The following is a 24,028-nucleotide window of genomic DNA, read 5'->3' on the forward strand; positions in this document are numbered from 1 at the left end:
TGGAAGTCACAGAAGTTTTTATTAATTCCATCTGAGTTTTCTTCTTTGAGCCACCTGTTTTGACCATGTGTTTGCTTAAAGAAAAAATTTCAAGTCTGATAATTTCTTTGGCTTGAATTCAAATGGATCTATACATACAACTCTTTCTAAAAATCAATGAAATCCAAAACCTCACAGGACTATTCCAAAGTATGAGGTGTGACTGGATGAAACTCCAACAAACTACATTCTCAAAATAGCATACTTGATTATACTTATGATTTAAGGGAAGAGCCCAGATTGTATCAGGATGACAGCAGATATAGGAGTGAAGAGGGGAGCTGATTCAAGTAGCCAGCAAAATAATATGGGATTAATGATCATAATACTGGAAAGATAAAGGCAGGGGAGGAAGAAGAAAGATCACCGTGACTGCCAGAAGCGATAGCACACTAGATAGATAGTCTCTGCTATGTTTTGTCTGGCATATTTTCCCCTGGATTGCTTAGGCCATGGAGAATATTCAGTAAGATTTTATTCTTATTACATACTCACTACAGCCCTTAAAATTAGACTTCCACTCTGAATATTCAAGATGAAGTATTTCGCATTTGCCTTCAAGTTGGCTGAATCTTTATTTTCTGCATTTTTTTCTTTTTTAGTTTTAGAATATTAGCAAAGCAAACAAAAAGAGATCAAGTGAAGGAGTACAGTTGAAACATGACCCACAATCATTATTTTGCCATGTTTATCCAATTCTAGTAAATGCATATACATGCCCACATGTAGCTATGCCCTCTCATCAGTGATTCTGAACTTCTTTGCATAAAATATTTCATTTGTTTTCACTGCTTATCACTAATGATAACAAACTTGAAAAATATAGGACTGTATTTAACTTGTTGGTATCAACACACTGTAAACTGAAAAGCAAATTAAGTACAAGTGCTCATTCTCAGCAGTGACTAAGGTTCATCATAAATGTAAGCCAGATGTCCTGAAAATATGAAAAGGTAAATCAAAAGTTTATTGGAGTGCCATGAAGATTTTTGTTCTTACACTGTAGTGTTAAGCAAAGGAGTAGAATGCATGTGATTACAGGAGACCATAAAGTATTGAATTCCTTTAAATAGCCTCATCCCTTACATGATCTCCTACTCCTTTTGTAATATATTAGTAAACATAAGGCTTTGCTGTGGAATGTAATTACGTATGGTATTCTGTACCCAAAAGAACTGACAATGTGATTTCATGCCTGCCGCTAAGTTTTTAGTCTGCAAAGTCAACCCACGGTTTGTACTTAAGTGTTTACTAAATGAATACCAATTATTTTTTCTTCCTTACTGCTGTGACTCAGGCCTTCCACTCTAATATACAGTATACGTAATTTTTCATATATATTGCGGAAATGTACAATTTCCAAAAACTTAAAAAAAAGCTGTGTTTTTGCAAAGAATGGGAGCATATATTCAACTTTAAACTTACGTTTGAGTTCCTTTATAAGCATAGTTAGATATTTTACAGACATTCAGAGACAACACAACTCAATATAATTTACTATTTTTAACTTTTTTTTAGGAGAAGGTTTTAATTGCCAATGGAAGTACAGAACTCATTAATCAGAGTGCTGCTATTTGCATTATACCCTGAAGGGTCTTTATTTACAGACTTCTACTTTGTGGGGGAGAGGGAGAATGGAAAGCAGTATCTGCTACCAGTGCTAGAAATACAAATTTATTGGAGCTGAGATAACATTTAGAGATTAATCTTTAACACTCGTTGACATTTAATTGTTGTGAGTAGGTCAAACAATTGACAGACCTGTATGTTTTGGTAAAGACTTTTGTTGAAGTCCACAAGCAATTATGAAAGATTGAGTTTGCAAGTAACATTTTTGTAATGAATCATACTTTTAATTCTTTACTTCCTTTATTTAAGCTCAGTAAGTGATTTTGGCATGTGACAGCTCTGGCATGGGGAATGGGGCCGCTATTGCTGATGGAAAGAATATCACACATAGGTGAGTTAGAGGAATCCATGGATGTTTAACTTTTACATGTATTTGTTTATCACCCCAACGTGATACTATGTTTGGATGACTGTCTATGCCTCTAGTCTTCACCTGTTTGAAAAACATCTATCTAAACATTATAGTAATTTCTAATACAGAAGAGAAAAATGAGATTTTTTTTTCTTTTAAAATCCACTGTAAATGCACTAAAATCCATCTTCTTTTTAGATTATCTCATATCACATCCCTAGGTCTGCCAAAGCCTCTGAGATGTCCTTTCAATATTCCTTAAAGTTATGCCTAATACAGAGTGTGAGTGAATAATTCCTGGTGGTTAGTGCCAGCTAATGTTAGTATGGCCAAAGTTGTATCAACATCTTTTTTAACTTTTCACTTTATGATTTGCCAAACTTCACACCCTTAAAATACAGTTGGAATATGAAACAGACAATAAAAGTGACAAATCACTAAAGACTTATGCTGATCACAAATCAGCATAATGAGTTACTCCTCATCAAAGAAACAGAATAACTGATGACATCTAATAATACAGTTAAATGTGTTAGCATAAACCACCATAAACACCAAATTTTAGTAAAGTAAAATAAATAGTTTGTCAGCCTGATGAATCAATGAAAGATTCTTTTTTTTTTTTTTAAGTCTGCATGCTAATGACAATTTCATTTTTGAGCCAGGAATTGTGAGTGATGATGATTTGCTGCCAGGCATTGAATTTTAAATGGTGAAGTAACATCCTCAACAAAATTAGTCATCTGTTATTACACATAGCATTCTGTTTGCTACCGTCTAAAATGATATAACATTCTCAAAGACAGCATGTGAGTATCAGGTTTTTCTCTTTACTGCAAAGATAAAGCATGTGAAATATAATGCCTTCCTGTAATGAAAGAGATGGAAGACAGAGGTTTTTAACACTTATTTTATATATTAAATTGCCCCTTTAAGGGGAACTTCACTTGCTTTTATTGAAGTCCTCCCAAAACTGAAGCAAAACCTAAGATTTCTTTTACTAATATGATGATACAGTATTTCACAACCTGCAGACTTTGGTTGTATTCCAGATCGACTTTTATTCTAGTATTTTATTTTACCAAAGTTATTCTTGTCACCCTGTTCTGAAGATAACATGCATATTTTGCATACGTAACAATTACATTTTCACACACGATATCTTACAAGCCTGTAACTCAGCAGCAGGTGAATGTGTGCATGTGTGTTTATAAACCAATGGAAAGCTTACTAGAGAACCCACATCCTAATAATTTGCATGCCTTTGCATGCCTCTTGAGTTTACCTCCATAGCTCCCTATGTCTCAATCCCTAAAACCTTTTCTCTGATTGCATTTTTTCTGTGGATCTTTTTCAAGTACTGATACTTTTGAATGCATACATATCTCAAATGCATATTGTACATACTAAAATATGGTAATTGATTTTTGGTAACGGAATATGGCATTCTATTGCTCTTTGACATTCTTCATTTGTCCTTGCTCTTTGAATAATCACTTCTAGACTTTCAACAAATCCCACTTTATTATGTCATGGGGTTCACATAACAATTATGGAATTATGTGTTGTGGCCCCAGTTCTGTGTCAATGTAACACAGAAAATTAAAGCAGGCTTTGCTAATTCAGTTCTTAATTTTACTAAGACTTTACATACTCCTTATAGTCATTCTATCTTGTGCCATGTTCCTGCAGAACAACAAGGACAGGATTGCATTTAGATCAACTTTGAGGAATTTTATGTGTAGTTTTACAGGTGTTGGCAAGCCATAATTAGTTAACATTAGCATATTAAGTTTATTTTGTCTTTCAAATTTATTCAGAATTAACTCTGCCCACCTTTATCTAAATTCAGTTTGGAACTACTGATTTTCAGGTTAATAAATGATTTGCAACCTGTGCTAGAAAGTCAGCAAAGCTTTGGTTGTAACTTGAAAAGATCATAAGTACCTGAACACCCAATAGTTGTGTCCAATAAAACAATAGAAATCTCTCAATTATGTTGTTTATGTCCTTAATTTAATATTTCTCTACATATTAAAAAATAGGAGGATTTGCTTATAAATAATCTGTTGTTGACACTTCATTTTACAGAGGCTTTGTGAAGAACAGCTTTCTGAGCTACGATTTAGTCTTTGTGATTATTTTTTATTTTCAGAAGATGACGACTACAAATGTATCTCACTCAGAAGATAATTTAGATTGAAGTCTTTAACCTTTATGACTTTGTTCCACAGACCACAGTAAATAGGCTATTCAAATTATTATTAATTTCACTGGTCTCTGTGTCTAGTTTTAAATGTTCCATTGCATCAGTTGCACAAAGAATTCCTTACATGTAGTATGGGAAAGATGCTGACCTAATTATTTTAGAAATAACTATGTAGAAACATCTAAAAACATTAACAAAGGAAATATTATGTCACTACCAAATTAGTAACTAAAATAGCATGAAAATCATAGTATAATTATCTAGGTTTCCATAGAAACCATGTTTGATGGGTAGCCAAAAAGACTTCTGATTTAGCTTCCATACTTCTGCTCTCCCTATAACAAACATGATTTCTGTTCTGCCTTTCACAAACAACTAACCAGTTTTTCAGAAGCATAAGTCCTTATCCTATACTCTTGAAGCAGCCCTCCTTAACAGCACTAATCACCTTTTTTTAAGATCTGAACTCTTGAACTTGTAAAAATATTTTTAAAATGTATTATGACAAATACCATGCTATCAACCAAAGAAAAAAAAAAAGAAAACAGAATAAGTTTATATATAGTAATATTTCTGTGTTGTCACAATACAATAGTTTCATAAAAATAAGCAAATGCATTAATCCAAGAAACAAGTTGGGGTTTTTATTACATTTTGTCATTGTAATTTTTCATTACATTGTGTGATCAAGCTTTCTTAAAGGCTTTGGCCCTTAAGTACTAATAATACGGATGCAAGCAAATGATCCCCAGTACTAGCAAAGGTGAAAAAGGTGTGGCCCATCCCATAAGTCCATATTCCATTAGAAACAGTAAGATTTTTATCTGATTTTGTGTTTCATTTAAATAATCAAGATTGACAACTATTTGTGGCAACACTGTTTTCACATGCTTCTTCTATAGCAGCTTTTAGCAAAGCCACCTTAGAAATTTCTGTCCCTAAGACAAGATAAACAATATGTTTTTCTCCTACCAAAGTTGATGAAAAGGTTGTCCCTGTGTTCATGCACACAGTTTTTTCCAGAAAGCAATAGTTCAGATAAACTCTAATTGAATTTATAGATTATTTGTTCGCAAATACCAAATGGATATTTTAAGAAATGTTTTGTTATTGACCTTCCAGAGGCTGCACAACTATTTTATTGTTCCATCACTTCAGGAAGTGTTAAGGTAGTGTCTGAAGTAGACCTTAATTCTAATTGCATGCACTCACAGGAAAACTACCCACACACGCTGCCCTAATTCCAGCAATCTAGAAGCAGGCCAAGAGTAGGGTGGAAGTTGGTACAATGGATTTGTAAGGTACTACATGTGCTACCTGGCCTACTTCTAGAGCTGTTTATTTATGTTTGGAGAGCACTGCATACAAATATTTCAAAACAGAAAATAGAGAACTTTTGTTTGAAACAAGCAAGTTCCTGACAGATCTGCTTTATTTCAGAGAAAGAAAAGCACATCTGCTGTTATTTTAATACTTTGTGGGATTCTTGTAATAGCTGAATAATTTATTTTGTATTATTTACAGTTACTTAGAACTTTCAATTAATGTTCTGTAATATTCTGGGATTTAAATTCTGCAACTTCTGTTTAGTCCATTAGATCTTGAGACTTCATGTGCTTTACCACTTTAGAATCATTGGATTTGATCAAACTAAATGACACAATTGCAGTTTACTTTTGTGCTATTTTTGAATGCAGAAAATCTATCTAAATCGTAAACAGAGATTGGGCCTGAGCACTGAGAATGCTGTGCAACAAAACATAACATCACAGAAAGAACTGTAGACCCAAAACCCCACATTTTATTCTACATTACATAATCCACCAACACTCTTCAAGTTCATCCTACTTAATTCTAGGCATCTTTCTTGGAGGACTGCCATTGTAGGCTCCTGATATAATCAAAACAGAAGGGCAGAGAAGCTCAGACCTCCATGTGGTGATTTAGTTCACTTCAGATCTGCATTGCCCTCTGAGGTGCCTGTCTCTGCTTATTGGTAATAAAGGGAACTGGAGCATTCAGATGCCTTTTTTTTCTCTAACATTACGTGGGATTAATCCTTTTTTGTTTGGTTCTTGGTTTTTTTCTGTAACATAATGTTCCAAATCTGAAGGTCTTGATATTTCTTGTTTGGACTAGATCATTCTCTGGATTTGTTTTCATCCTTACAAGCAACTTAATCATACTTTCCTCCAGATAAGAATTTTGACTGTGAGGATACAGTATTGGCATATTACATTTATTCTGGAAGTTAGTGTGTGGCAACATCCTAATTTTCTCGTGTTGAAAGTACTGAAGGGTAACAAAATGTTAAGATTGACCTCAGTGTGCTTACAATGAAAACTTAAGTAAAGTTTGTGCAGGCTTCTTAGTCTTCAGTATGGAAAAAAAAAATAAATGTCCATCTCAAACAGTTTGTAGCCATCTTTTTCACAAGCTAATCATTCTACACTGGTGATATATGACTAACACTGATTTTAAAAACAAAATAAGTCTGAAGAGATGATTCACTGTGTCACAGAAAGATGCCTGAAATAGTCATTCACTGTTATTTGTTGTCTTGTACAGTTTACAGAAATAATTAGTATTCCATTTGACAAACAAATGCAAACATCCATTAGCTAAATGACACAACATATACTTTGACTCGGTCTGTAACTTTTATTAGAACTCTATTGCTAGTAACTGCTAAGCAGTCTGTCATATAGGAGTACACATCTTTTAGATATGTATAACTGCTCTGGTTAGGAGGCCACCGAAGTATTTAAGGAAAGAAAAACTATTGGATAGCGTAATCTGTCTTTGAAATCAGAAGAAAAGAGAAAAAAAATCGTTGTGTGTAATCTGTAAACTACACGTACATTGAGTTGGTTTTATGAATTTATTGATCTGCAAATGAGTTCTACCCTCAGATCTATAAACAATTATCACCAAAAATGAAAGACAGGAATAGAGCAAAATAGAGCATGTCACCAGAACATGGTTCTGAAAATGGACTGGTGCTAGCTCAAAATTTTTTTGTGTTGTGGTCCATTACACATATGGATAAGTCTAGTGCTGGATCCTATACGCGTTTGGGGGGAATACACTTGGTTACTGCTTGCTGTTGCAGAAAATGTGAAAGATCAGCCTGGTGAAAGCCATCCTTAAGTGAACAGATTCCAGAAACGCACTTTGCTTCTCTTTCAGCATGAAGAAACTCATGTAAGCTCTAAATGATGTCTCTTAAAATGAAACACTGTCTCAAATTCACCATAGATGTCACATAATCAAAGATATTAAGCTAATTCATTTTGACTGTTTATAGAGAATTTTTTAGATATTTTAAAAATATACTTTGTAATATAAAATCATACATAGATGGGTAAAAAGTGTAAAAAATGCCATTATGTGTGTTCATGTAAGCAATAGTACCAATTGCCTAAACAGAACTCCATTCTTAGGCAAGCCGCAGATGCTTGAACAACTATTCGTAGTCATTCAAAAAGTGCTTCATTTCCTTAGTTATTGCATTACTGGGTGTTTTCATCCTATTTAGCTTATTTTGCAGTCGAGCAGAGTCAATACTAGGTCCGTATATAATGATCTATAATGAGCTGGTATCTGCAGCTGTTGAGACCAGACATAATTACTGTAGGTGAGCTTGCCATTTTCTACATGTTTTACCGCCAGTTATCAAAATGCCTGGTGGTGAGCATGATGTTCTGTTCAGCTGCAGCTTCTGTACCTTGTTCAACCAGGGATCATCACAGTGAGTTCTTAGGAAACATTCTTGTTACTAACTTACTTCAGTAAGAACTGGATACATATTTTGTTCAGCAGTTCAGTAAAATACTGAAGTAGGTTAGTAAAAAAGGTGAAGGCCTATTTACTTGAGCACTTTGTATTGTAAAAAATTAAAAAGAAAAATTAAAGCAAATTAAAAATGTACAAGTGCTACAGTGACAGAATTTTATGTGTTCTGGTTCAAGTATTATAGTCCCTATTCATATAAAATTTCCTTTTAAAGGGCCATAATATTCAATAGGAAATTTAATCTTACAAAAATTTGTTACTGTTTAGAACTGGCAACATTTGGCATTATGCAGTTCTGTGGCCATAAAACAAAGGGTAAAATTGGACCATTCATTTAGCCACTGGCTAGAACAAACTCCTCTTCTTGAATAAAGGACAGTGAGGGACAGGACTAGAAAAGGCCATGTGTTACTTCACACTGTTATTACCAAAAGGGTTAGGCAGCATATAACAATGGCTATCAGAAAGACAAGCTAGAGAAATAAAGTAAGAGAAAATCAAATCACTGTCTCCAAAATGACAGACGAAACTTTATCAGTGTGCTGACCCAAAGGCACTCTGTCTGGCAAAATAAATACAGGTGATTTAGCCTTTCCACACAGAATCTTCTTGTCTGTTCATTGCCCCCTAGTACACTGTCTTGTAACACACCCATTCTTCCTCTACTTTTTTTAAACTCCTCCTGTATAATACCCACTTCTCAGGCACTATTGCTGAGAAAATTCTCTATGTTAAGTAATCAAGCTACTTTATAACCACTACCCATTTATACAAACATAAGCATGACCATACAGGGTAAGACCAAATATTCATGCCATCTACTTTATTTGTCTCCAGCCCTGCTCAACAGCAGATCCCTAAGGCATAGTATAAAAATGGGCTAATCAAGTGGTATTTCCTGTGGATCTTTTCCTAGCCTCCAGTAATCTGCAGCTCATGAATTTCATTAACCAAGTATGTTTATATTTAATGCCCTCAACAGATTTTTCTCAATGCTTCCCAAATGCCTGTAAATTTAAGTTTTCAAGGTCTTCCAGCAAAAAGTTCTCCACAGTAACACATTTTGGTTGTTTGAACCTACCATCCACTATTTTCTGTAATCCAGAGTAATAAAAACTACATTTTCTGTAATCTTGCCATGGTTTTGGCTGGGATAGAGTTAATTTTCTTCCTAGTAGATGGTGTAGTGCTGTGTTTTGGATTTCAGATGAGAATCATGCTGATAACACATTGATGTTTTAGTTGCTGCTAAGTAGTGCTTACATTAAGTTAAGGACTTTCAGCTTCTCATGCTCTACCCACTGAGAAAGCCAGAAGTGCACAAGAAGCTGGGAGGGAACAGAGCCAGGACATCTGACCCAAACTGGCCACAAGGATATTCCATACTATATGACATCATGCTCGGCATATAACTGGGAGGGAGTTTGCTGCGGGGGGCAGGGGAGGGGGGACCGCGGCACAGGGACTAGTTGGCAATCAATCAGTGGTTAATGAGCAATTGCATTGTGCATCACTTTTGTTATTGTTGTTATTATTATCCTTTCCTTCTATTATTATTATCATCATCGTCCTTTCCTTTTTGTCCTGTGAAATTGTCTTTATCTCAACCCATGAGTTTTACCTTTTTTTTTTTTTTTTTTTTTTTTTTTGCTCCTGCTTCTCTCCCTCATCTCACTAGGCAGGGAGTGAGCAAACAGCTGTGTCGTATTTAGCTGCCTCTCTGGTTAAACCATAATAATTGTTAACAGCTGTCCCCTGTATTCCTTATGGAAACCTGACATGGTCATCAGAGTGATAAGGCTGACATCTTGCATATTTTTCCCTGTCCCACCAGTCAGAGGAAGGTGACCTAAGTATAGGTGCTTCTGTTGGTACCCCTCAAATTTGAGTGCCTTTTCTGCTGAGATTGCACTCTTGCTATATATGTAAATTTTCCCCCACTTCTTTCTCCAGTGTTTTTGCATCATCTGTATTTCCTTCCTTAGAGTGAGAATTATTCCCTTTCCCATGCATACACATTCTGTTTCCAAACCCAGTGTATCAGGACCCCAGTAGTACCAGGTGCTAGTTAACATTTTCACTTCATGTATATTACTCTTTTTATTTCAATCCATGATTTCCACAATGCCTGTTTTATCATCATGTAGTAAAGGAAGAAAAGCCAATATGTATAATAAAACCAAAGGGGTTTTGGCAACTTACCAAGTGAAGATCAGACATAGTAAGGTAGATATTAGAATGAGGACTTGGTTAAACATCGCAGACTGTGTGCGTTGGATGGCTCTGTGAAGATCATTCTATATTAATGGAAAATAAGTGTTATTTTTGGTTTTGAATTAATAATGCATGAGCTGATTCTATAGAGGAATTGTATAGTGCCCTGATAAAATGCAGTCATTCAAATGCACTTGGAATTTGCTGATCATATAGAAGTGTGCAAAAGAGCCAGCTGTGAGTCTGTGATTATTTAACTAGTTCTTTGTTCATCGTGGCACAATTCTGATACTATTGCAAGCTGCCTTAAGGTCTGTCTGCTCATGTCTAGCTTACAAATTACAGGCTGCAAGGACCAATTAAGGCATAGCAGTTGAGTTCCCTGCAATTGTGTATGAATGGAAGAGTAGCAAATTCCAACTTTTCCCTGTTGGCACAGTAACAATTTACACTAATTGAGATTTCACTTGACATCTTAATTTTTTCTAATTTTGATGCAAAAAGCAATGCTTGACCATTTGTATGATCTAAATACAGATCTGGTTAGCTTCCTATTAAAGTTGGACAGTGGACTGTACTGCCAAAATCCCACTAAAAATAATATACTAAAACAGTATAAATTCTAAAATAGTTATTTCTTTGTCATACTTACAATCATATTCTCTAAAGCATGCTTTGCCAGCCAACAATTTAAAAATACAGGAATAAACAGGTTTCTTAGGACTGGCCAGAAAATCTGAAAGAAAAATTAACAAATTCATTAAAAGCTTTTCTATTCAACTGTCTCCTTGTTGTTGACAAATTTCTGTTCCCATAGGCACAAATCTGTCCTCCACATAAGATTCAAATTTATTTCAATAAAAATTAAGAGTATTTGTGCAGCTATAGAAGTGCAATGTGCATATGTATTAATTCAAATACATTTACCGTGATGATGAAAGGGACAGCATTAATTATTTCCAGGAGAAAGGGTATTCTCAGAATTTGTTCCCAGATATTTCCCTTCAAAGAAAAGGAAAAAAAAAAAAACCACCATGTCACAGTAGGCTTACATATAGTTCTGACGAGAAATATATGTGCTACTCTGATGCCACATATGGAGTCTCTCCCACTAGCTGAATTTCAGGAAGATCGTTCATCTCAGATCTAAACACATATGTCAAATGTGAATATAGAATATAGGGCACTCTGGCCTATTTTTCTTACTGTTTACCAAAATGTACCTCACAGGTAAAAATATATACTTTTAAACCTATATTTTTACTAGAGCAGATTTCTGTTTCCGTATGACCATATATTTCCTTGCTATGACCTAGTTAGTAAGACAGCTCAAATGAAGAATTCTAATTGAATTAACTATTTAACTCATTCTCTCAGCTAATGAAGAGCTTCATTAAATTAAGTTTTCATTTTTTTCAGTGAATAATATGCTCCTGTTTTCTTCTATTGCATTTTTAGGTACCTTGGAATCATACACAGACATCTTGTCTCTGTTTTTTCCTTCTTCAAAGGTTAGTTTACTTTTATTTTTATATGCACACTTACACAGAGATAAGGAGGTGAGGTTCCTGTCCTAAGGAATTAATCTTTTTAATAATTCTCAGTTTTCAGTGACTTTTCATACAAGTAACAGACTAGTCTGCTGCTAAATTCTTTTATTTGCAATCATTTCTACTTTTTCTTAGAAGTCTCTAAATCTTTAAAATACTGCATTAAAATGCTTAAGCTTTTGACTGTGCCAAAGTTTTTCTTACCTTAATGCTTATTGTCTTAGAGTGTCTAAAAACTAGAGACAAAGCCCTAGTACAGCATAGAAGTTGCAGAGACAAATATCCAAAGGACATGCCCTGCTCAGATTTTACCTTCCAATCAACTGTTTTGATTACCCCTGTGCACAGGTGACTGCCCTATAGTCCACACTAGTGTTTGGTATGAATGATGAACCACATTCTGTACGTCCTTCTGATAAAATTTCATGGCAAAATACAAAGCAAGAGAGGAATGCAAAAATGTTGTATTTTCCAAAGAAAAAATACCAGCTCATTTTCTCTTAATCTTGTTTCGTTAGCCTCTGCATGTTAGTCACAGAGGTCTGGATATTTCTCTTTATTAGTTCTAATCCTGCTATTATGATATTAACTTATTAAGAAATAAATATTAAAAAGAGGAATGAAATTAAGTTAGGGAAAGATATCGGTATTCTATAGTGAGTCTGTCCTTCCTTTGCATTTACCTCGTTTTATCTTTACTTTGTATTTTCTCTTTCCCAACTGTTTTGGAGAGAGAAGGAAGATAATCTAGTGTTTAATATTTGAATTAGGACTACAAGATCAAAGTTCTGTATTTTTGCCACAAACACTTCAGAACATTTAAGGGCATTTTGGAACTTGATCTTGCTTAAATGAAATTAGAGGTCCTCCTACATATTTCAATTAAAGGGGTACTGATCTTTTTATCTGCTTACTACTAGCTACAGCACAGGGATAATACTACTTCTTTTCCACATCTGAGCAGTGACTGTGAATGATTAAACGTCAGGATGAAAATCCATATATTTAAAAAAGAAGACATTTAAAATACAGTGACTTACAGCTCTACTAGCTCAAGGTATATCTCCATCATAGGTAATGCAATAACAAGGCAATATTAGAAGAATTTGTAGTACAGCATTATATTTTCAGTTGCAATGACATATTAATGTTTCCTGTTTAAAAAAACCATCTGATATAGAATCATAGAATGGTTTGGGTTGGAAGGGACCTTAAAGACCATCTAGTTCCAACCCCCCTGCTGCGGGCAGGGACACCCTCCACTAGACCACGTTGCCCAAAGCATCATCCAACCTGGCCTTGAACACTTCCAGGGATGGGGCATCCACAGCCTCTTTGGGCAACCTGTGCCAGTGCCTCACCACTCTAACAGTAAAGAATTTCTTTCTAACTTCTAATCTAAATGGACCCTCCTTCAGCTTAAGGCCATTCCCCCTTGTCCTGTCACTACACTCCCTGATAAACAGTCCCTCTCCAGCTTTCCTGTAGGCCCCTTCAGGTACTGGTAAGCCGCAAGTAGATCTCCCCGGAGCCACCTTTTCTCCAGGCTGAGCAATCCCAACTCTCTCAGCCTGTCCTCATAGGAGAGGTGCTCCAGCGCTCTGATCATCCCTGTGGCCCTCCTCTGGACTCTCTCCAACAGCTCGATGTCTCTCCTGTTCTGGGGCCCCCAGAGCTGGACGCAGTACTCCAGGTGGGGTCTCACCAGAGCCGAGTAGAGGGGAACCACTGAAAATTAAATACAAGCTCCATAGCATATAAAATTATTTTTCTATTTTTAATTTTTCACATCTGAAAGCCATTGTACCTATGGGGCAGGGATTATTGTCTTCCATGTAATTGTAATTGGTGGGAGTTAGACATACTTGAACAATTTTATATATTTCATGTGATAAGGAGCCTTGTAAACAGAACTGAAATTATGAGACTGTAAGCTGAGGTTTTATTTGTAGGAATAATAAAATGAAAAGCAAATTTTATTTTCCCAACTGAGCCATTCTGTGTTTTCACCAGTTCCCTCATTTTTAATGTTAAGAGCTTTCTTTTCTGCATTATAGAAATGTCACATAATTTACTTGTGCAGGCAAAATGCCTGTGCAGATGTGCTCTAGGTACTTAGTGATGCATGTAGCTGTAAGATTCTGGCTTCCACACACAAATGCATCATGTCTTCTGCGAAACTGCCTTTTGCAGTGAGAATGTATGGTACTGATAAAAGCAGCCAAGACAGCCTGTGCACCAGTGACATAGCAGGATTGCCAGATGTCTGTGACAAGTTTTGGCAATGAAAATTTCTAATGTAGACATCTTTCAGAATTTTGGCCAAGGGCAAACCCTCATGTAATGGGTTAAGCTGTGAGAATGCAGATTGTAAACCATTAATTCTTGGATCCAAGTGATCAGCAGCATAATGCAGTGTTACATTCTTTGCGTTCCTCCCAACAGAAAAGCAATAAAAAATGCAAATTCACTGTATCTTCATAGCATGGTACACTATTATGTCCTCACTATTCTGCATGTTGAATCATTTCTCATATGTCATCAACCAAGTATCAGAAAGGTAAATTCCTTGGAGTATTCTTTCAAATGACTGCTTTATTTATTTTACAAGTTATTTGTGAAATCCTATCAATGTGCTCACAAATGCAAACACAATCATGTTTTTCTTGTTGTTTTCTTCCTGGCTTATCCTCTGACTTGTGCCTAAACTGTAAAAGCTTTGGAAATGTTGGCATGAAATAAATAATCTGTCACAGATTTACATGAACCAAGACTCCTTCGGTCATCCTGGCTGGGCAGAAAGGCCTTACAGTGGGCAAAATAACAGCCGCCTTGGCTTCCTGAGACTGGTGTAAAACTGGGGTAAATGGCTCTATCATGACATTTCTAGATTGTAACTACAAGGACAGGACCAGAGGGAAGGAGGTGTTTGCATCAGGTGGATTGCCAAAGTGCATTTCAGTACTATTAGTCTTCCTTACATTACTCTTAGTCCTTTATGGGGACTGGAAATATAGCCATCATAAAATTGCCTCAACTTCTGTAACAGGTATACGCAGCAAATGAGGATAGTAGAGCTTTACACCCATTGCACACTAATAACTAACTTCTCATGGAGCTGACTTGCCAATATTTCTCTCATCTTCACTGAAACTGATGCAGACCACAAGCAGAATGGATAGGGATAAAATGGTGCCCAGTAAACTCAGGAACAGTATAAATTGTGATTATTCTTTACTGTTCTGGCATGAGATGTGTCCATTTTGGATTGTTTCTGCCTATATTTGACTTGCATTTTTAACCATCAACACCTAAATGGTATATACTACTTACAAGGATTAAGAAGAATAATTTTTAGACAGTAGACAGTTTTAAGCCTCTTAGTATTATTGAGTGTTAAGGAAAACATTTATGCCATAATCACTTGATAAGTATACTAAAGTACGCCACTAATTTTAGTGGTGGCTCTGATATCTACTGAATGTCACTAATTCAAAAATTTTTTTCAAAAAAAGATTATGCTCCAAGATATTTTCAGCTTTAGAAACCAAGTCTTTTCATATTTACTTTATATGATTTTAGTATTTTTCTCCTGAAGACATTAAAAATGCAGACTACTTAAAACTCACTAGGATAGCACATAACAAAATGTAATGAAGAAAAGTGAATAAAAATATTAGGAAAATATAAATTTTTAAGGAGAATGCAAATACAAAAATATATTGTATTCACATCAGATGATTTCAAGACATTTTGCAAAGATGTTCCAGTAGCATCAGAGAGATGGATAACACAAGTATGTAGGTATCCATAATTTAAAAAAAAAAAAAAAATAGTACTGTCTTGGCCTAGTTTTTTGGTGTGCAGTTTTAGAGGCCTGAAACTTGAGTTATAGATACTGAGTAGCCACAGCTTTGACATCAATGAGAATTGTGTCCATTGCATTATGGATAGACATATAAAACTGTGCACTTGAAAAATCAGTACCCAAAATAAAGGTCCCTTTTAATAATGTGTTTTCAAATTACAATGTACCAATGGACAATGGAAAAAATGGAAATTTCATTTCTGACTTCCACTCTCTAGACATTACTGTTTGGTCATAAATTTGGGAAACATGAACAGGGCTGCCTGTGACAGTATGCTGTCCTCTACATGTGTGTTTTTCTCATCTGCTTGTACATCAGTATGTGCACAAATGCAAACACATGAATTTTATATTGAAACATTTAACTCAGTTACTTTTTGTGATGAATTATGCCTAAAAGTAACTAAAAGTACTTACCTTGTAGCTTAGATAACTCAGCAGCAGTGTTTCAAAGAGACTTATTAAAGCCACAGAAACCTTAAGTGATAAAATATGTGTATTAATACTGGCTTCTAAAGAATATATGACATTAAGCATTACAATGAAAAGTAAAAGATAATAAAATCCAGCTTTTCCATGCATCCTCTGAAACCATCTCAGCTAACAGCACTTAGCATGAAGCTTAAATATTGTTATTTTTCTGACTAAAGCACAGGCTGTGACTTGAGTCTCATTGCTCTTTTCCAAGTATAACACTCCAGAAAGCCTGCAGCGTGGCCTTTCCGTGGTTTTTAGAGAGCTCCATACACAGTCTGCCAGATTGTTTCTCAAGTTTCAGTTGTCTGTTCCTAAAAGGTACCGAGATCTTTTCACAAGACAGAGAAAGAGAGAGAAGGAAGAAGCTGTAAATAATGGAAGCTAGTCAGCTCTTTACTTTTCTGTAAATCTGTTATGAATGTGTGGAAAAACAAACACTTATTTTACTGTGTATAATTCAGAAAGTTAAAAACAGCAAGAAACGATGAATCATTGATTTTAATATTTAAATGCAATTGAGTTCAACTTATCAGCCTTTGATTATATGTAGTGTATGTATTATGTAATTTTAAAATATTTAGAGTTAAATATCAAAATAGTGAAAAATTTACTTAAAACTTTATACATATTAAATAACCACAAAACTTACTTAAATCCTTTGCATCGCAAATATTTGTATTTTAATGTATATTGTGGGAATATTCTATCAAGGAGATGTACAAATTAGCTGGAGCCTCAAGTCAAACAAGCCTCAGGATTTCTAATTTTAAACTAATGCTCACTACTACTGAAAACTCAGAAGAGTGTACTATTTGTGCTCACAATATCATTATCTAGAATTAAAAAGGTGCTATGAATTGGAAAATTATTAAAATATGCAATCAAAATATGATATCAGTTTCTCAAAATAAGCATTACTGGTTTATATAAACTTGGGTTGTATCTCAAATAAAAATAAATCTTTGTTCGCAACTATTGCATATATCCTACTGTGAATGCATGTGTATATACACATGGACATGCATATATATAAATTCCTATGTTTATCAAATAAACTTATTAGAATAAAACTGCAACCATAAGCAAATAAATCTCTCAGTATTTTTTAATTAAATTGAATACAGTAATCTGAATGTCTAGGTCAAAATTTATTCAAACTGTACATACTTGAAGGCATTGAAAGGTATTTTCATCAAAGGAATCTTCCCTTAGTAAAACCTTATCTTACATAGAGGTACAAACCATCATAATGGCATTGTACTAAGCATGGTCCAAGAATATAATGGTATAACCATTCTGGGACTTTATGGAATTCTTACTAGGAAAACACATTTCACAGGGAGAATTCCCACAGCGCTGGCCATGAGTAAAAAGTGTTCCTAAAACAAGCAGGCTCCAGGACACTGAGGACTGAACCACAAACTTCCAAAGATCTCCAAGACCCACAAAGCACTGATGTAGTGCATCTTTTGTGACATACTCCTCTAAACATATAGGCTTCTATATTATGAAGTAACTTCAGCTTTCTAGTGTATTTAACAAGAAAGCCCATGAAGCATGTCAAAATCTAGTCATAAGCAATTATGAAATTTAAACTCATCATTACAGCAAACAGTGACTACTTCACTCAACAGGACTTGATAATTCTAAGAGAAAAGGCCATCTAATTCTCCAATATTTTGTTATAAGCTTTAATACTTTATAAATATATTGTAAAGCCACATAAATTCAAATCAGTTAGCACAGATCAGCTTATCTTTGCTTTACACTTTTGTTGTACTTGGTCATCAAGTAGATTTCTTTATTAATATCAACTTTTCCAAGAATCCTTTAACATCACTAAAATGCTATAGATCAATATTGTCTACAGTTATTAAATGGAAATAGATAAATTTGCCATTGACATATTACCTGTAATCCCCATAAAGGCAAGCTTCGATTCACCCAAATAATAGGAGACCTGTTTATTATAATAAGAAAATAAATATAAAATTAATCAAAATCTGGTTAGTGTTTTGAACAAAATCAAGAGAAAATAAATTTGTACATGTGAATGGAAATTAGAGCAGCTTTATTTTTAAAAAAAATTCTCAGTAGTGAAAATTTTAAATCAGTAGTTATGTACTGAGTATTGACATTGCTTGTATTTCTAATCCAGAGACAATCATTGAATTCCCATGGGACTTATCCAACACTCAGTGACAGCAAAATCTTGTATTGGCTTTAGTGGCTGCTAGTTCATCCCCTTTGATTCTAGTAAGAATAAATCAATTTGAGCTTTTGATTCTAGAGATGCAGAGGAATAATTATTTGTGGTAGGAAAAAAGAAACCTGACAATTCTTTTGTGTGAACTTTTTGCTCTCTGTGTAACAATGTAAATGGTATCTAACTCACAATGGCTGTCATATCTGGGAAAAATTTCATGTTTTCTTAGTATTTACTAAACTCAATGATAATAGGCACTTGATTCAGTACTGCTGGAATCTGGCACATTCAATGGCACAATAGTTTAATGTTCCTCATTTACTGCTAGTCACAATTGTTTTTTAAATAAGGGCATCCATTTTATTTCAGCAATGTATAAGGATTGATGGAATTTGGATCTTATAAGACCATCCAATCCAGCAGTTCAGTTATGCAATCAGAGAAACAATTAAAATATTAAAGGCAGTTTTGAATATTCAGGAACACGGAAGTAATTGCTTGAGAGTTACGGAAACATCACTATTATATGTTAAAAAGTCACCATTCCAGATGGAAATGGATTTTTCTTCCTGTTTCCCTCCCCTTCCCACCATTATGTGGACTTTTGGTTTGCTTTTTTGAATTAGAAACTCACCAATCAATTGTTCCAGGTGTGTAGTTTTGATTGGAACAACTCCGGTGTAATTCCTTACTGATAGTTGCCATCCCGTCCATCCAAAGTCCATTTTCATTAGCAAATGTACATGGGAATATGATCATAAAAACATATGGGAGGAAAGTGATATTAATTACATTATTAAGTGTTCTATACAATGCATGCAATAGTTTGAAACCCTAGGCAATAGATATAGACATTTTAAAAAGTAAAATAACTTAGAGAAACTAGTTCCACATGTATTCTCAATCTGTAGATAAAGGACTATGAAGGACTTCAGGTTACATTTCTTAAAGATTTATTTTCAAACATGTTCCAATTTAAAAACAAAACAACTGACATTATACTTTCAAAAGCTGAACTTATACTTACAAAAGCTGAACTAAGTACATAATAAATATTGAAGATCAAGAGATACTAGAAATCCTATCACATGGATAGGCTGGGATAGAAAGAGCCCATATACTTATACCTGCCATACGCTCAACAGGAAAGATTGCATCAAACTGCACTTTATGCCATCTTGTGAGGATGTGAAGAGGGCTGGAGATTCATGCAACAGTAATTCAAGTAGGAAACTGGTGGCATCTATGTAAAAAAAATAGCTGCTATGTACATGTGATGTTATCTTGCCTTGAATTGCTGGCACAAATCCTCCATTCAAATGGTCATGTAAGGATGTGGGAATTTATATTTGTGTAAATGATGAAAAATATCCTTGTTTATCCTTGGCAAGCAAGGTCAGCGGAAAAGAAAAGGATTTGCAGACCACAGATTAGAAATAGCTGTATTTTTATGGACTGTGGGATGGGTGCTAAATGGTATCCATTAATAAGGATGCTTTGTGTCTTATGCTCTTCTCTGTACACCTGCTGTGCCTGAAAGATATTAATTTGTGCAGGCATTTCTGAAAAACAGGAAATAAATCTGCAGGGGGAGTCTGTGATGAAAAGCATTCCTCCCAGAATTGTCACTTCAAAAACAACCAGGTGATAATGTTTTCTGTGGCCATGCTCTCAGCACACTGAGTAGTTTCTTTCACCAGGCTGACACAGTATCTAGAAAGGATTTTTTTTTTTTCCTAGCACCACGTTTGTAAGAATGCATTATGGTAGTAATTTAGGTATCAAGCCCTCAGGATCTCTATGGGCCAAACGACTGACATTAATGAGATACCATTTAGGCACAGTGCTGGTTTGTCTGGCATAGTTTCTAAGACTGGGGTTTTAGTGAGCAAGCAGAAGTGACATATCTGAAACTTCTCAGCCAGACAAATGTTATACAGAGATAGAACAAACTAACTAGTTTCTTAAATGCACCACAACACAATATAAGGGAATAATATATATAAAAGACAAATAAACTCACTGGCTGGTGAACTGTTAAACATTTAGAATGAAGGAACAAACATGTCAGGAAAGGCCTGGCAAATTAAGCAGTCTGCAAAATGCAGAAAAATCGTTCCATGTGAATACACAAGTATTGAGGTATACCTGTGGCAGAAGTACTGATGTTCTAATCTGTTCTGCACACCCAGACACAACCTTGTAGTGTAATACGTGCTTTTGAGCTCACTACAGTATCAGCAGCTTCTTCATGCCAGAAAGTATCATCAGCTGTAAAATTTCAAATCCCTGAGTTGCTGTGCTATTATGCCTAGATTTCGAAGGATGGATTTTCTCTTCTCCATCGCTGTTAAAGGTTCTGCAAAATCTTTACTGCTTGTTTCCTCCCTACATATTTCCTCTCCTTGAAGAGACATTCTAAGATACATGTGGAGTCAAAAAATGGGTTTTTCGCAGTTCTTGCTTTTCCAGGGAGATATTTTTCTGGCCCTTTTTCAGATTTATAATTTCTTACAATAAATTTTGACCAAAAAAAATTCTCAAATGCATCATCTGTACTTCCCATTCACACATTCTTCTCTCATGCACTGCTGAGTAAAGCCGATATTCTTTAGCTCACTTTGTGTTGGATTTAATTCTTGTAAAATACAGTATTTTTCTTGTGCACTAGGTTTTTTATACTATTAACCTTATTAGATTCAACTGATTTTCAAATATTAGAAGTCATACTTTGTCCTTTGCATAACACTGTGTGAAGTGTGCTAGTTCTATTATCCCAAGCTTAGTATTTTCATCTGAGCTTTGTTACTTTCAGTATTTAAGGCCAATAGAATCAAATCAAGTGAAAGCAAGTTAATAAAATACTAGCATTTAGAATTGAGAAGATTCAAAATATATCCAGGATACAAATACCACTGAAGTACCGGATTGAATAAATTATAAATATGATTTCTTCTACAATTGGTGGTTGATTGTATAACACATGGGGGAAAAAAAAACCCAAAACAAAACAGAGTACCCAATGACCAATATGGAATACCATACTGACAATTGTAGGTGTGGAAAATCACGCATTATGACCATAGATGATCATGAGTGTAGAATGCACTTTTGGTCTCCCTCTCTTGTAAGTGTTTAGAGAAAGCAGAGAGCTAGAAAATTATCATCAATGTCATCTGCATGAAAGCTCAGTTTCATGTATTTCTCTGTTTGCTTCTGGGATCTGGGGTTTTAAGTAAAATTATTTAAGTAAAATCCTAAAATTTTTGTTGCATAAACTAGCAACTAGATATTTGCAATTTTATAGATATAAACATGATACCTAGAAATGTTATGTAATAATACAACCAAAAGATATAAGTTTGCACAACTATATCTAATGCACAATATCTGAGCAAATAGCCAGAATTATTTTAGCAGTAAAATGAAAAAAGAATGCTGTTATTTTGGTTATTATTTATATTCACAATGTAAGACCAGCTTTATAGTTCAAAATGTGTGTAAGACATAAAACCAAATCCCTGTTGACAGAATATCAAACATTTATTCATTAAATTAATTTGTTTCTTCTAAGTTAAACAATGCTTTGAGAGCAGAAATAACAAAAAAACCCCAAACATTACCATCCAAGTGCTTGTGTAGGATCATCCAGGAGCACACGAATTATGTATAAGAAACAGCTTAGTAGCTTGAGAGAAAAATTGAATAATCGTATTCTCAGACCTATTTTAAAAAGCAAAGAAAATACAGAAATAAATTCAGGTTCTTTACAGTTTCATCCACTTTTAAGGTAAAACTAAAAGAAACTAGAATAGCCATTCTGCAACAGAGCAAAGGTCAATCTAGCCAGTAACCTGTCCCTGATATGGGCGATTGGCATATCATACAGAAGAATTTAAGAACAAGCCTGTCAGATGCGACTTTCCAGCTTCCAAAAATCTCTGGGTTAAGACTTGGTCTGTTTTAATGTCATAGTAGTTTAAAGAACTACTCAGTCATTTGTTTGAAAGCTATTCTATGCCATTCATCTTTCCTGATACCATTCTTTGGGTCTTTTGTAGTTTTACAAGTCCACTTCCTTGACAGGGGAACCAGAACTACATATGGTATTTGAGATGCAAGATACAGTGACCTGAAGAAGATATACTTTCAACTATAGGCAGAGGATATATAGTGGCAAGTATTTAAATATTAATATCTGAAAGTCTTCGTGCAGTAGCTTCTCATACAGAACATATTAATACTATCCCAACTTATAAAATATTAAACTGTAGTTATTTAATGTTGAAGTTGCATAATTATGCATCCAAGAATCAGGACATCTGAAATTCATGCTGAATATACAAATGAATGGAATCAACAACTTGTTCTACAAACCATGTGAATATTGAAATGTTCTAGCTGAAAGGATATAATCACAAATACTATCATAATGTATTACATTATTTCCCACAAATGTAGGTCTACTCCACAAAGACAGGATTCCTTCAAAGGGATCCACATGGACACTTGCTTCTTTCACATGGGCAATTTATTTCAGTGCTAACTGGAGCAATTATCTACTACAGTGGAACTTAACTGTATATTAATCAGATTTTGCACTCATTAGAGAATTAGACTTTAAATTCTCAGTCTTGTTATTAAAATCAATAGTCTTAAAATTTTACCAGTGTAAATATTTGTATCTAACTCTTGGTTTTAAGTTTTTGTTCATTAATTAAGTTAAAACTGTCAGCTGACTAAGGTTAAGTGGGGGGAGGTCACTTTAAGCATTAATTTTTTTCAGTCTTGTGAACTGAGAGTCCAGTTCTGCATGGCTGAACACTTCTGTCCAAAGCAGAATACCATTGACTGAGTCTTACACAGATGTGACTTCATTTGTACTTAGTCATAGTAAAGATAGTTATCTTTTAATGTTGTGTTGCAAATACGTTTGCAGGTCTGCTGAACTTAATATAATTGCTTTCATCGTTTAAGAACTACAGCTTCATTATGCATACCCAAAGCTGTGTACATAAATTCCTTTTTAAGGAAAGAATCATAATTATCTTACGGTAATATTACATACTTTTTGACTTTACTCAGTCCTAAGTTCAAAATGAACACCTTAGAGATAAAACTGATCAATCATCTTTTATATTTACTAGTTCCTCTCCCATTAAAATGTAATCACAGAAAATGCCAACATAGAAAAATAGAAAATAGATTCTTAAGTATTCTACCATGCAATTGCTGAAAGAAATCTTGAAGTTTATCAAACAACACTGCTTACTACTTTTAACTGTGAAGTTACAGTTATCATATGAGAACTGGATGGACTTTCAAAACATCTTGTCATCTGCAAACTACGGGTTAAAATCCTGTGGTCCGAACCGTATGAAGTCCCACAGCTGTTACTGGCAATTAGGTTTGTGAACATTAACCAGTGATTCCTGCTGTCCTATCAAGAGTAATTAGCCACAGACTATTTATTCCCCAACATGAGTGAAGGGGTTGAAGTAGTAAATGGATTGAGAGGCTGTAGAAAGTAGGTGAGTGTGTTCTCATGCTATTATTTGACTAGGAAGAACCCCTGTACTTTTCTTGGACAATGCTATGATTTTTTTTTTGCAGTTGTTTTTTTTTTTTTTAACTGTTGCTGAAGAAAACATGAATTGTTTGTCTGTACTAACCCTTTTGTGAAAGTCTG

General features: G+C 34.7%; 1 protein-coding gene and 1 long non-coding RNA gene across 9 annotated transcripts in view; one reads left to right on the top strand and one right to left on the bottom strand.

Annotated features, from left to right (window-relative positions):
• KCNT2 (potassium sodium-activated channel subfamily T member 2) overlaps positions 1-24,028 on the bottom strand; it is a 142,011-nt gene that overhangs the window by 81,361 nt on the left and 36,622 nt on the right. For 7 of the 8 annotated variants that reach the window (XM_054834144.1, XM_054834141.1, XM_054834146.1 and 4 more), the window contains exons 3-9: positions 21,963-22,062; positions 18,974-19,030; positions 18,045-18,093; positions 16,074-16,133; positions 11,166-11,240; positions 10,891-10,974; positions 10,227-10,321 (exon numbers count right to left, since the gene is read on the bottom strand). In XM_054834144.1, the coding sequence (XP_054690119.1) occupies positions 10,227-10,321; positions 10,891-10,974; positions 11,166-11,240; positions 16,074-16,133; positions 18,045-18,093; positions 18,974-19,030; positions 21,963-22,062 (520 nt within the window). The remainder of the gene's footprint in view (positions 1-10,226; positions 10,322-10,890; positions 10,975-11,165; positions 11,241-16,073; positions 16,134-18,044; positions 18,094-18,973; positions 19,031-21,962; positions 22,063-24,028) is intronic. The other variant, XM_054834142.1, reaches the window with a different exon arrangement.
• On the top strand, positions 1,956-22,473 carry LOC129209550 (uncharacterized). Its single transcript, XR_008578109.1, has 3 exons — positions 1,956-1,999; positions 11,697-11,749; positions 22,401-22,473. It is a non-coding gene; the product is annotated as an uncharacterized LOC129209550 (long non-coding RNA).

The sequence above is a fragment of the Grus americana genome, chromosome 8 (assembly GCF_028858705.1).
Source record: "Grus americana isolate bGruAme1 chromosome 8, bGruAme1.mat, whole genome shotgun sequence".
NCBI lineage: Eukaryota > Metazoa > Chordata > Aves > Gruiformes > Gruidae > Grus > Grus americana.